Source organism: Erithacus rubecula (assembly GCF_903797595.1).
Source record: "Erithacus rubecula genome assembly, chromosome: 24".
In the NCBI taxonomy this organism is placed as follows: domain Eukaryota; kingdom Metazoa; phylum Chordata; class Aves; order Passeriformes; family Muscicapidae; genus Erithacus; species Erithacus rubecula.
In genome coordinates, this window is record NC_136676.1 from 230,112 (window position 1) to 244,376 (window position 14,265).

The following is a 14,265-nucleotide window of genomic DNA, read 5'->3' on the forward strand; positions in this document are numbered from 1 at the left end:
CCAAACCTTCCTGGGCCCTCAGAAGTGTGTCCCAGGGTTAGGGGTTGGTTTTTCCTTTCCCCTTTGCCTATGGATTTTTTTTCCATTGACATGCTAAGAAGCACTCATGGCTAGGTCCTTGAGATGGGGGAGGGAGGGGGGAACCTCCCTGGTTTATGGGAGCTTTCTCTCAGAGGGGGTGGGGGGAACACTTTGAGATTAGAAGCAGGTAAAGGAGGATGGGGGGGCAGTTGCTGTGGCTCACTTGCTTTTGGCTCGAGGAGGAGGAAGGTCACTGCAACCCTCCTCCCACCGCCATCCTAACGCCGGGAGCTGCCTCTTCTGATGTTGGACCTCGCACCCCTGCCCTGCTAGGAGGCCCTGTGGATTCAGTTTGCTGTTTCCATGCATCCTGCTGGAGCACCGGGACCAACACTGCCCCATGGATCCATGAGCAAAGTCTCTCCTCCACCCTTTCCATCTGGGACACAGCTGCCATCATCCCCAGTGCCCCTGCAGCTGCACAGGGATCATCGCACCTGCCCTGTCCTCCGGCAGCCTGCCAGAGCTCACTGCCAGCTGGGACGGTGACTGCACCGCAGGGAAAAGTGCCCATGGCAAGGGAACCCTTACTGGGCTCCTCTTCTGTTTGGCATTCCACAGTTGTTGTTCTGTTTGCCTTGTTATATATACTAGTAAAGACTGTTATTCCTATCCTCATATCTTTGTCTGAGAGCCCCTTAATTTCAAAATTAGACTAACTGAGAGGGAGAAGGAAGGGAAGACCCTGCTTTCCCTAGCAGACACCTGTCTTTCAAACCAGTACACCTAGGAAACCACCTGGCAATAGAATGCTGCTTTTCCTCTAGCTCGTGTTGAAATCAGTGAGATCTGCAAGAGCTCAGCTTCTAATTAGATGTTCCCGATTCCAGCAGCTCCCAGGAGCAGATTCCAGCTCATGATGTACGATGAGGAACCCCCTCGCTGTCACTCACCTCACCAGCATCCAGCTTCTTCTCATCCTCCAGGACGTGCAGGGTCTTTGCCTGGAGCTCCACATGCATCTTGGCCAGTGATGCCTCTGTCTCCTGGGAATGCCGGAGCTGCTGCCGCAGCTCCTCCACCTGCTGCTCCAGGAGCCTCCTGGAAACATGATGGGGTGACAGTGAGAGCCTGGAGGGGGATGTGTCACCTGTCCCTAAGGTGTCTGTCATCCAAAACACACAGTTCTTCTCTTGCCCTGGCTGGCATGGAGGGGACAAAGGAATCAGCACATCCCAGTTGTCCCCATGTCCCAGTGACACAGAAAGGGGGGATGATACTGGGAATCATTCCCAGCTGCACAAGGAAGAAGACTGTTGGCATCATTGCACTGATAGGAGAGGCCACAGCCCTTCCAAGGCAGATGAAGCCTCCAGTAACCTTTTAAATCTCAGTAATGGGGAATTCATGGAGAACTCCAGGGATAAGGCAAGTCCAAAGGGAAGACGGGAAGTCGAAGTAGTGGCTTGGGTCTCCCTGAACCCTCCACGGGCAGCCAGGAGCTGCCAGATGGCTGGCACAGCCCCTGCACAGCACAGAGACCTTTTCAGCTGCTCCTCATTATGTTCCTGCTGCACTCGAGCTTCATTTTCCCGAGCTTCCTTCAGCTCCTTCTCCAGAAGCTTCTTATCAGAAACATGGGCCTCTGCCAACAGCAGCTGGTGCTGGGAATCCTTCAGTTTTTGCTGGAGTTTTGAGACCTTGGATTAAAATGGACACAGATTAAACTTTCTGAATACACAGGTCAGTGTCTGAATCAGATCCCTCTGATTCCCCAGTGTCTGAGGCATGGGAAGGAAAGATTTTGGAATGGCTACCAGATTTTGGACCAAACACAATGTTATGAATTCCCAACAATCTTTTTTCAACCCAATTTGATCCTGCAAACTTCAAAGGAGAATCCAACAATCTCTGCAGGAGCATGGCAGAATCAGTGCCATGGAAAACACAAGGTTTTGGAATTTTCCAGACAGTAAACAGTAGGAAATCTCAGCAAGAACAAGATCATGGTTCCCTGTACCTGCCAGCCCCACTATCAGTATTTCAGAGATACTGGGTTATCAGACATGACTTCTATTGCCTTGATTACGCTCCTGCTAATTACAGGCTTTTTTCCTACAATATTGAGCCAAGGGATCACAAAAAATAATTTGGGGAAGCAAACCTGCTTGTTTTCTGCACTAGAGCTGCACAGAACTGTCAAACAAACCCCCAGCTTACACACACCTTCTTTTGTGCTTCTCCTGCTCTGGATTTCTCCTGGGCCAGCCTCTCCTGGAGGCTGCTCTGGAGCTTATCAGCCTGGGAGCGCTTGGAGAGCTCCAGTTCCAGCTCCTTGACCTTCTGCTGGCTCCTCTCCCACTGTGCTGAGAGGGAGGAGCATGTTTCTGTGGTGTCTGAGAGTTTAGCCCGGGCCTGCTTCAGCTCAGCTTTGACCTGAGATCCCAGAGAAGAAATCAGATTTATACTTCAGCATAAATCAGCTGGAACAGCTTTGTTAGGGAAGGGGAACAGGATTCCAGAATGAGCAAAAGAGAAATCCCAGAGGAAGTAAAGCATGTTTTACTTGGATGCAGTAAATTTTTTAACAGAATCTCAGAGTGCTTTGGGTAGGAAGGAGCCTTAAGGAACACCTGGTTCCAACCCCCCGTCATGGGCAAGGATACCTTCCACTATCTCACATTTCTCCAAACCCCATCCAACCTGGCCTGGAACATTTCTGAGGATGAGGCAGCCACAGCTGCTCTGGGCAACTGGTGCCAGGGCCTCCCCACTACCACGGGGAAGGATTTCCTCTCAGTATCCCGTCTGATCCTGCCCTCAGGCAGCGGGAAGCCATTCCCCTTTGTCCTGTCCCTCCATTCCTTGTCCCCAGTCCCTCTCCAGCTCTCCTGGAGCCCATTTGGCCCTGGAAGGGGCTCTGAGGTCTCCCTAGAGCCTTTACTTCTCCGGGTGAACACTCCAATCTCTCCCAGCCTGGCTCCAGATGGGCTCCAGCCCTCGTGCCTGTAATTCCCATGGAGCTAAGAGGGAACATTGGGGAGCCTGGCTCTGTCCCTACCTTGGTGCATTCCTGCTGGAGCAGCAGATTTTGCCTCTGGAGGTTGGCATTCTTCTCCCTCTCATACCTGAGCTCCCTCTCGGCGGAGCTGCACAAGTTCTGCACCCGCCGCAGGTCTTGGCGCAGCTGCTGCAGCTTCTCCTCCTGCTGCTGGAACCTCTCCTCAGACAGACCCTGCAGGAACAACAGAAGTGACACAGAAATTAACTTTAGGGCAGGATAAAGGTGATTAAGGAAGGCAAAAGCTAGTAGGATTTAAGGATATTTGGGCAGGAAGATGAATGAAGCCTGGCATTTCTATGTTCCTACACTATGTCCTGTTCCCTTGCCTGTCCCTGCTTTAAGAACCACATGGATGTGGCACTTGGGGACACGGTTTATGGTGGACATGCAGTGCTGGGTTAATATTTGGATTTGACGATCTCAGAGGACTCAACGATTCAATGACTCACTCCATCAACTCAGAGAAGCCAATACAACTGAGGCTGAGGGGGAAGAAGTGATAACCTGGATGAGGGAACAAAGCCCTGATTAAAAAAAACCTGTCCAATCCAAGTGAAGCCACTAGGTCACTTTGGATTCTTGTACCAGAGTCTCACTCAGGAGCGACACAGCCAGGCCAGCTCCCAGAGGGATCAGGAACAGGAGAAAGGTGACTCCTGGCAGCTGGACAGCAGCACAACAGGACAGAGCCTGGACACTGGGAAGTGTCACTGATGATCTGCGATGGCTCTTGGGAGATAATCTATCTCCTTGGCTCACTCACCTTCCTGGCACACACACCAAAACCTGGGTTGTACCAAAGCCTTTCTTTCCAGAATGACTTTCAGACATCTCTGGATCTGCATTGCCATCTTCACCCTTTGCTCTTGGGACCAGATGGAATTCACTGAAGACCAAATCTGCATTCTCAGATAACCTCCTAAGCTGGCAAAAGACTTGACTAAGCACTGTGGGATGCGGCAGTGTCAGTTGTTCTGGAGGCCCATTGATTCCATTGGTTTTGTGGGGTTTTCCTCACTTGTTTCTATCAGGATCCCTTCCCACATCCACTGCACTCCTTGTGTCTTGCTTTGCTCCATCCAGGTGATTTACTGCTTCTTGGATATAACTGGATAAGAGGATATAACATCCTCTACTTCTCACTCACACCCTGGCCATACAGACCACCCTGTCCTCTCTTCTCTCCCAAATCTTTGCACAGAAGCTGAGCTCCTCCTCAGTCTCTCCATCCTGAGTTCTTCCATCATTCCCTCCCTGAATGGCAGGGATACCTGCACCTCCCTTTCTCTTTCAGCTAACAAGCTGAGAAAGGTGAACAAATTCCATTTAAATCACTTATTTCTGCCATGTGTAATCAGTTCAGTTTATCCAAATCCCCAGCACATCCAAAAGAACAATACAAGGAAATGAACACATCCCTAATTTCCAAACATTGCTCACACCACAGGACTGGCTTTCAGCCCACTTTAATTATGTTTTGCCACTCAATTAATGACAAAAAGCAGGGTGCAGATGGCAAAGCTGCCCATACCTGTTTAAGGCTCCCCTCTAAACTGCCTGCCAAGCTCTGCCATGGGAGAAACCTGTTCTCCCTCTGCTCCAAGCCTGGGGTCATCCTCCTCATGCCTCCGCTGGGGCCCTGCTCCCCAGAACTCCGGACGTCACGTTTGAGCTGAGCAATTTCTTCAAGCAGCATCTGTTTCTCTTCATTGCTGTCTTTGAGCTGCTTTTCCAGCTCCTCCTTCTTCTTGTTGCTCTCTAGTAATTCAGAGCTTGAAGGAGAAATAGTAAAGGAGAGATATAACTACAGAAATCCAGGGAAAACACTCTTAAGGGGGAAAAACTTGAGAGATGAGAGTCCAGTGAAACACTCAAGCGCTTCAGGAGGCTCCAAAGGGGATTCAATCCTGCTGCAGCCGTTCTGGGCAAGGGTCAGTCTCCCTGGGACACTTCCCACAAAACCACGTGTGTCCAAAGGCTCGGCTCTCCCTGAAAGGAAGTTACAGCCTGACTAAGGAATTCTCACAAAGGCACAGGAGCTGATCTGGACAGAGTCACAGGGAAGCAGTGGAACAGGGGCTCAGGTATCCCAGTTCAGCTGTCTGACTTATCTTCACCTGAACTCCATCTCCATTTTCTCCATCCAAAATCAAAGCTGTGGCTGCCCCATCCCTGCAAATGTCCAAGGCCAGGCTGGACAGGACTTGGAGCAACCTGGGATAGTGGAAGGTGTCCCTGCCCATGGCAGGGGGTGGAATGGGATGAGCTTTAAGATCCTTTCCTCCCCAGAACAGTATGGAATTCTGTGATTCTATGTCCTGGATGTCCAGGCAGTGGCACAGGTTGTCCAGGTTGAAATCACCATCCCTGGAAGTGTTGAAAAAACCTGTGGATGTGGCACTTGGGGACATGGGTTAAGGGTGAACATGGCAGTGTTAGGAAAAAGCTGGATTTAATGATCTTGGAGGGCTTTTCTAGCCTGAATGATTCCATGATTCCTTAGCAGCTTCCTATTACCTTCTCCTGGTTGTACTTTATCCCAGTACCAGTAACCCAGGTTACTGTAACTATACTGGATTTAATCCAAGCTTTGATTCATTAAGCCTGAGCCCAGAAGCTCCAGCTCCAAATTTGTCCTGATCTACTCAAAAAGGGGAGTTGGACCAATACCTGCTGATACCTCCCCTTCAAAGACACTCAAATTCCAAGGAATACCCAAATCTCAAGTGGGACTACGACCGCCAGCTGCTGCCAGCAGTGAGCCCTGAGGAACCCAAACCCACAAGAGAAGATTTCTGAAACCCTCTTAGTCCAACTTCAAGGGAAGAATTCTCCTCCATAAGGACAGCTCCCATTTAGGCTGCTTGGAATCTGGAAGAGCTGCAGAAAAAAATCTTTAATCCTGGCTGATCCTGATGGCACTAAGTAAAGTCTCCAAAATCAGAGATGCTAACCCAAGGACAACACGAAGATACCAGGCCCATTTTTGCCAGGAGCAGCCCTATGGGCAGTTGGAAAAGACTCAAAACTTAAGTTAGCAAAGACAAGGAGCAGTAAATACCACAGGCTTTGTTAAGGTTTACCAGAGCAGTTCTTGTTCTTTCCTCAGGTTTTTGATCTGTTCCTCCAAAAATACTACTTTAGCCATCTGTTCCTCATAGGTCTTTGCATCTGCACAGGGATCTTCCTGTTTCTGCTTAACTTTGGGACCCTCTTCTCTGTCTTGCAGGATTTCAGAGGCCTGTAAGGTCAGAAAACACCACGACTTGGATCTCCTTTGCTCTGATGGAAATCTTTGGAGGCGTACAGGACAATCTGGGGACTCCAGCAAAACATGGCTTGTGATTCTGTGGTTAAATTATTGCAGTTCTTCCCCCTCAAAGACACGTGTGAGTCCTTTTTCCTGCATGGAAAGTACCTGTGTCTAAACTACCACCAAGCCATGGTTCTTCATTTGATTTTATCCTACTGTGGCACATCTGCAGCTCCAAGGGATTTACAGCATGTACAAAGCTCTTTACAAAAGCAGCCGCTCTTGACAAACCAGGAGGAGCACAGGGTGTGGGTTCAGGTAGCTCTCAAAGAGGTGCTTCAACTCTACCCCAAACACCTCCTTAGGGATGTCTTCTCTCCTAATGTCACCTAACCCTGTAGCACCCGGTAACAGCACACCCTGAACCTGAGACTTGAGGAGAAGATGCCAAGAAAATAAAAGGGGAAGGAAAGGAGGAATGCATCAGGACAGAGGAACTCCCAGCTGAATCACAATTGGAGTCTGTCCAGTGTTAGATCTACTGCTGAGCTATGTTGGACTCCAATCCTTCAGACACAAACAACATTATCCCAAACATGAACTTTGATTGTCGAAGCTTTTTAAACAACAGCTCTTCCTGAGCTTTCCAGGTATTTCCTGGTATTTCAATTCCAAGGCATCTTATCTACACCAGGACAAATTTGCACATATTTGAGCAATACATCCCAGCAGCTCCTGCCTGCATCAGGTACCACAAGAACTAGGAATTCCTTCTACATCTCACCTCTTGATCTAGCAAAGCACTGTCTTTGTGTAGTTTCTCATGGGATGCATCCACAAGATCCCTGCTGGTTGATGCTCTCTGGAGACTTGGGAAGGTGCTTATGTGGCTTGTGAGCTCTGAGTGGGAGTCAGGCAAACCCTGGAGAGGAAACAACAGAGTCAGTGGATGAAACACACCCCAAAGGACAAGCTCAGGAAAAGATTTCTCCTCACAAATGTCCAAAAACTCTTACAAACAGTAAGAGATTTACAGGTGACAGAACCAAATGATTTCATGCAAAGCTTATTTCCAGCACTGTTGGGAAATGATTCATTGCAGTATAGCTGCTCCATGCAAAGGGAATGAGCCCATGTGAATCCACCAAATACATGCAAAGGTCTCGATGCTAAAGGCTGTTCCTATCTAACACAGGACTCTGGACTCCATCTCCTCCTGATCCTTTGATGGGAAAACAGTCCCTCCTTCAGGGAGACCACAGGCCAGTGGGTGGCTGAATTCCAACCAGACTTTCAGGGATGGATGATTTGGATTCAAAGCTCTATGGATCACATAGGCTGAACTACTTGGAGGCAAGAGTTAAAAAAGGATTCTTCCCATTTTCCTCACCACCCCCCAGATCAGACAGTTTCTTTCCACATGTGTATTGATAGACTGACCTAGCCTCTTCCTCCCAGACAGGCTCTTTTCCTCCCAAGCTTTTATCCCAAGTTTCAGTGTGGATTTGTTGCAGCATGACTAAGCCCTGGCCTCTAGATGCCACTGCTCTTCCAGCAACACCTGAGTCTGTGGAGTTGTGTCAACAGCTCAGGACTTCCATGGATTTTTACTTGGATTCAATGAAGTGACGGGACTCATGAACTGATCTAAGGCTTCTCAGAGTGATAAAAAATGAGATTTGTCATGGCTGTGCACACCCCCCCCCCTCCCACCATTGTCAGTCTCCAATTGCCAGGTCCCTTTATCCAGGCCATAGATATGCCAATCCCCCAAACTTTTACCCTAATTTTCAGGACTTGTCCTGACAGCCCTTGGACAATTTTGTTGGCACCTCTCACTGTTTTTCCTCTGTGGCCCAGCTGGAATACAAGAGTTCCAGCAACATTCCCAACAGGGAAACCCTTAGAAGTTGATTTAGCACCCAAGGTGGTTTGAGCCAAGTGTGCCAAGGCAGTGCTGGGATCCCAGCAGGATGTTCATTTGTCTCTGGGGTGTTCAATTCCTGCAATTAATACCTGAGTCTGAAAACTCCCATTCTGCCCTCTGGAGAATCAGGGTTTGGCTACAAAGTTGGAATCACTGAGCTGCTATTAGATTCACTGAAAGTAAAGTAAATTCTGTAGTTAGAGATGATGCCATGAGAATAGCTAGATTGAAAGCCCTCCACCAAAGGTTTGAAAGTGGCTGGGCTGGAGAAATGCATCAAGAGATGCCAGGCATTGAGTTTGGGGGGCACCTGGGGATGTTTCAAGGAGCATCCAAAGGCAGCTGGCTCCTGCAGGGAGTTCTACCACAGGGGCTGGACATACCTGGCTGCTCAGCACCACCTTCTCAGCCTTCAGATCTTCCCACAGCAACTCCAGCTCAGATGCCAGTTGCTTTCCCCGTTCTCTCCTCTCTCCCAGCTGACTCCCCAACCTGTCTATCGTTTCCTGACAGCTTTCCAACATCTGGAACAAGAAATGTTCAGAGTCACTTCCACAACATCGCTTTTTCTATGCAGAGAGAAGTAGATTGCAGGAAATGTGTCTTCTAGGAAATAAAGAGAGGAGAAAAATGGTTCTCAAATGTTTCCAGTGGTATTCCTACACCTCTCATCCAGGGCTCACAGAACCTCCACTGACCCAGAACACCATGGGAAGCTCCTCTCCCACCTCTGTCTGGCTGACACACCAGACAGATCCAATTGTTGGGCTGGCAAGGAACAAACTGATGGGAAAGTTAACCCAGAACCTCATAGGAATCAGCTTTAAATGTACCTACACATCCCTTGGTTTCACTAAACCCTAAACAAGAACTGACCACCTTCACACAGGTAAAAACTTCACACTCATGAGGAGACAATAAGCTCCTCATCTGGCACAGCTGAAGGCAAGACAGCTTCCTAAGGGGAGAGTTTTTATAGAGATCACATTGGCTGCTTTCCTCCAAAAATCCATTCATCTGCATGAGCTGAGGGGCTAGAAATCCTCAGGAGAGGGTACAAAGAGCATCTCCAGGAGGGAGTCACTTCAGATTCTCATTTAAGATGCTCATTTAAAATATTTTTAAACAGAACAGTTCATTTCCCAAGGAAAAGCTCTCACCTCCTCCATCTCCTGAGCTCCAGATGTCACCTGCTCATTCCCATTCACCTCACTTTTGTTCTTCTGCACCTCAAAGAACTCTGTTTCCAAACTGGTGATCTGAACATGGACAAATCCCAAGTTAAAACCAAACCAGGACTCACAACTAAATACACAACTACTCCTAGAGTGCTCCCTATGCTGGTGTTATGGGATAAGGCCCATGTTGGAAGCAAGGAACAGGAGGGATGTGAATGGCCAGCTCCAGCTCATCCCTCATCATGCTCCTTCCAAGGAAGAAGGACCCATCTGGACTCAAGCCAAAAAAAGATGGAGTTCCCCTCTACAAAAGGAGTGCAACAACCCAGGCACATGGTGAAAACTCAAAGCTTCCACACATTGTGGTGCTCCCCCAACATGGAGGACCCCACGACACCCCAGTTTAGGTGCTGGATCATCCTTATTCCCTGTACTCAGAGTACTGATCTCATCCAAGCAGATATTGAGCCTGGTCCATCGGGACTCATCCTGGTCCCTTCCCTGCTCATAGGAAGCTTTCAGTCCCTCCAGAAGGGCTCCAAGGACTCAGGGTTTGAGACGGCAAAGCACTGACCTCTGTAACCACTGACTTCTGTTCCTCCTGGCACCTCCTGGCAGGTGGGAGTTCAGACAAGGTCTCACTCTGCATTCGGATCACCCCACAAGGGCATCTGCCCTTCAGGGAGAAGTTATTGGTTCTGAAGTTATAAAGGGCTCAAAGAAGCTCAGAGTAGCCCAGAGAAGGATCATCCCAGAGGAGCAGCTCAGCTTCTTTTCCCCATAAGGGATCTCACAGACCCTTTTCCAAAATCCAAGTCTTGGCATGGGGAGCCCCCCTGCTCCACTGCTGGCACGAGCCTGAACAGCTCCCCCTTCATTCCTTAAGCTTGAAATCCAGTTTGAGCTTATTTCTAAAACCCCAGGCTGGAATGTCTAACTGCCTGAGCTTGGCTCTCCTGAAATGAGCTGGAACACTGGAGAGAGATTAAGTACAGCTCCACAGAACCCCAGACTGGTTTGGATTGGAAGGGATCTTAAAGCCCATCCAGTTCCACCCCTATCATGGGCAGGAAGGGACACCTTGCTCTATCCCAGGTTGCTCCAAGCCCCGTTCAACCTGGCCCTGGATACTTCCTCAGATCCAAGGGCAGCCACAGCTTCTCTGGACAACCTGTCCAGGGCCTCCCCACCCTCACAGACAAGAAAATCTTCTTCCTATGTAATCCCAAAGCCAAAGAAGTGCCAAGTCCTGCCAATCCCATTCCATTTCCAAAGCAGCACCTCGAAGTCCTTGAGCTTTGCTCTCCCTGATGAGTTCCTGGCACCAACTGGGTCTCCTGGAGCTTCCAGTAGGGAACAGTCTCCAACACACAGGAAAGCCGCTGCAACGCTGCTTTTTAAATTAAAGATATGAGCTCACCAATGTGTTATAAGGTATTAAAAGTGGGGTGAAAAACCCAGACATCTCACAGAAGAGTTAAAGGACAACAAACCCCTCTCCTTTTGCATGACTTGATGAGAATTTTGGGTTCAGCAAGACTTTGGAACTTCAAAAGGAATCTCAAATGCAAAACACACATCCCCTCCTCACCCCCAGCCAGCCTTTGGTCAGAAGTTGATACCCAGCAATGCATTTCTTTATTCTCCCTCCAAGCCATTAACTTTTAAGCACTTAATTTGTGCTCCCAAATCCCATGCCAGCAGCAGAACAATCCTCACTCTGTATCCCGCTGCCCTGGTCCTGAGTCACAGCCTGACCAGCCAAGGCTTCTGCAGCTGTGCCAGGAACTAAAACCCTCCCAAGTCCTTCCCAGCTGGGGCAGGACTAGCAAACGCCCAGCAGCACTGCCTTGCCCAGGCTCCAGCCCCTTCCCTCCTCATCTCCAGGGCTCTTAAAGCCCCCTCCGAATGTAAGACACAGCTCAGCAACCTCCAATTAAGCAGATGGATCTATCCAAGGGTTAAAACCCACCTCCTCATCCATCCCGCCTCTGGTCCACAGCCCTGCATCCCTCAAAATGGTTCTTTTCCAGCGGCAGCAGCTGCCAAGCCTCTGCAGGCAAAATGCCTCCCATCTCCTTGGTTCCCGAGCATGGCATTCCCAGGGATCTGTGTGACAACCCACAGAGCAAAGCAGGCATTTGTTCAAACTGGAAACTCATCATGTTCGATTGCGGAGAGCTGTGTTTACTCTGGTCCAAGGGAGAAGAGTGTGAGCTGAATAAGCCCCAAGTTAAACCAAAGCACTGCCACAGTGGACAGACCCTTTTCCATCCCATCCCAGAGCTGGCCTGTGGCTCCTCCAAGGCAGGAGACAAACACAGTGCCACTGGCACCCACATTAAGGTATTTGAACTGCCTGCAGCCTGTTTTTAGAGCCAGAGGCTACTGGGAATTCCTCACCTCTTCCTCTGAACAATCCAGCTTAGAGTTGTGTATCTACGTGGGATATGCCAGCATGCCAACACCATCTCTGACACCATGTTTTAACCTAACACCAGGTGTTAGGACATGTTATTCCTCACTGAAAACTGGGGGGGTTGGCAAAGAGGGGGCTAAAAGCTCACCTCAGAAATCCCTTAGGGACACTCTGGACTGGTGAGCTGCCAGTCAGGAAAGATAGATCGATCCAGGCCCACTGCAGAGAACTTCCAGCACAGACAGGGCAGAGAGCAAGAGCCCCAGCAAGGAAGAGCTCCTGGCTCCTCAGCAGAGCCTCAGCCCATAGGAAGGACCTCCTCAGCCAGCCTTTGTGGGGAGAATCCCACCTACCTACCTGGCCAGACCAAAGTCTGTCCTCTGTTCTCTCTGGCTGTAAATACCCCAGCTGCTCCCTCCGTAAGGGATCAGGTGCTTTGGCAGTGATGGTCCACACAGAATTTTCCTTGGGGAAGCAGTGTCAACCCAGCCTGTAGTGCCAGTGCTCCTCATAGAGCTACTCCAGAGGGATGGAGAGTCCCTCCAGAAAACTGAGGCTAAAAACCACCCTGACAAAGGCAGCATCAGCCTGAGAGGCTTCAGCCACAACTTACTCCTTGCTCAGAGTATGGAGGTGGCCCTGCAGGTGCTCAAGGAGGCCCCCAACGTTGCCATGGTTCTGGAAAACCGATGTTCAATAAGTGCTTCACATCTGTGATTTCCCTAAGGTTCCCATTTGTCACAGGCAAATAATAAAGAATTTCTATCCAAATCCTGAAGTCAAATCATAATTTGAGTGGACTTGTCCTATTAACAGGAATAGATCCAGGTTACCCTGGGATGAGGGTACCCAAAGTCAAGTAGGACCCAGGTTAGGAAGATGTTGCTGAGATCACATCTTGATCAAGATTGAGCAGAGCTTCTCAAGATGGATCTCAGAGCTCTTCCAAGAGAGGTGACCAGCCCCACTCACAGCAGCTGCTGCACCACAAGATAGGAAAAATTCCCTCTCCCTCAATTTGTGTGCCCAGAGGGATGTTCCCAGATCCTGAGCCTTCACACTCAGCACTGTTTGATGCACGTCCAAGATCCTGTCCCTAAGGAAAAGCCAAAGTGCAATCTTCTGCCACCAGGACACTTAGCTGGTGATATTTCATGGGATGAAGGAGCATCAATGTTCCAGACAGTAGGGTCAGATGTGATATTGGGAAGGAATTCTTCCCTGTGAGAGTGGGCAGGCCCTGGCACAGGCTGCTCAGAGCAGCTGTGGCTGCCCCTGGATCCCTGGAAGTGTCCAAGATGAGGTTGGACGGGGCTTGGAGCAACCTGGGATAGAGCAAGGTGTCCCTGCCCATAGCAGAGGCGGGACTTGGTGAGCTTTAAGGTCCCTACCCAAAAAAACCAATCTGGGATTCTGTGAGGGGGAACAAGAGATGGAAAAGACAGTGCTTCCATAACACTGGGGAATCTGCACTTCCAACCAAGAGTCATTTACTCCCTGCTGGAATTTTTTCCTTCCCCCTCTCTTCCAAACTGGCAGGTTTTTCTGGCTGTTTTTCTTATCAAACTAACACAGCAGAATGCAGGGCCAGGTCAAACATCATTCTATTTTTCCAATCAGAGAGAAAAGCAGATGAAATGAAAGAAATCCAAACCTTGTCTCTCCTATTCCTTACTCACTTTCTGGTGCAGTCCCTCCACCTTGTTCTCCAGCTGTTGCTTCTCTTGCTTGGTTTGGATCTGTGTCTCTCCCAGAATTGATTCACTGCGCTCAACCAAACCCTCAGGTTCCTGCTCCAGTTTTTGTAGCTTGTGAAAGAACTGGGAATTCCTGTCCTCAATGTTCTCCATGGCTTCACGGCACCTGCACACCAAAACCCAGCATCACCAAGCCTGGAACTGCATCCCAACTGCATACCAGTGAGGAAAAGCCAAGGTTTTCCTCACACTCTCCTGCTGATTTCCAGTCCCACACCCAGCATGTCCTGTGTCTGTCCTCGTTTAGATGGGAATTGGGGGTGATGGGATCTACACAAGGAATGATGAAGTTCTGGGCAGGAAACAGGTAAGACACAAGGCTGCCAACAGCAGAGAGACAACAGCAAATTCAGCTGCTTGAGGTGGAGAACAGGCTTGGGAATCTGAAGGGAAAAGAGCCAGATGGATGGGATCAATTACACTTTCCTCCCTAAGCCTGCCAGAAGAGGTGCAGCTGCTCCCAAGCAGGTATTGGGAGAACAAAGCTTTGAATTCCCTTGGAAATCCCTGTTTACTTATTTATGGTTGAAAGCCAGGTGTTTCACTGCACTCCTAGAGAGCAAACAAAATCAAAAATACTCCTCAGCACCAAAACAGGTTTAGAAACAATATTTTTAACTGCGGAGAGCCCCAAAAGCCCAACTCT

General features: G+C 49.3%; 1 protein-coding gene across 2 annotated transcripts in view; it reads right to left on the bottom strand.

The window, feature by feature from the left end:
- CCDC30 (coiled-coil domain containing 30) overlaps positions 1–14,265 on the bottom strand; it is a 36,402-nt gene that overhangs the window by 6,971 nt on the left and 15,166 nt on the right. Inside the window, exons 9-18 of one of the 2 annotated variants that reach the window (XM_079326464.1) lie at positions 13,542–13,725; positions 9,426–9,524; positions 8,649–8,789; positions 7,123–7,260; positions 6,169–6,326; positions 4,617–4,857; positions 3,083–3,256; positions 2,248–2,457; positions 1,564–1,721; positions 975–1,122 (exon numbers count right to left, since the gene is read on the bottom strand). In XM_079326464.1, coding sequence (XP_079182590.1) covers positions 975–1,122; positions 1,564–1,721; positions 2,248–2,457; positions 3,083–3,256; positions 4,617–4,857; positions 6,169–6,326; positions 7,123–7,260; positions 8,649–8,789; positions 9,426–9,524; positions 13,542–13,725 — 1,651 coding nt within the window. The remainder of the gene's footprint in view (positions 1–974; positions 1,123–1,563; positions 1,722–2,247; positions 2,458–3,082; positions 3,257–4,616; positions 4,858–6,168; positions 6,327–7,122; positions 7,261–8,648; positions 8,790–9,425; positions 9,525–13,541; positions 13,726–14,265) is intronic. The other variant, XM_079326465.1, reaches the window with a different exon arrangement.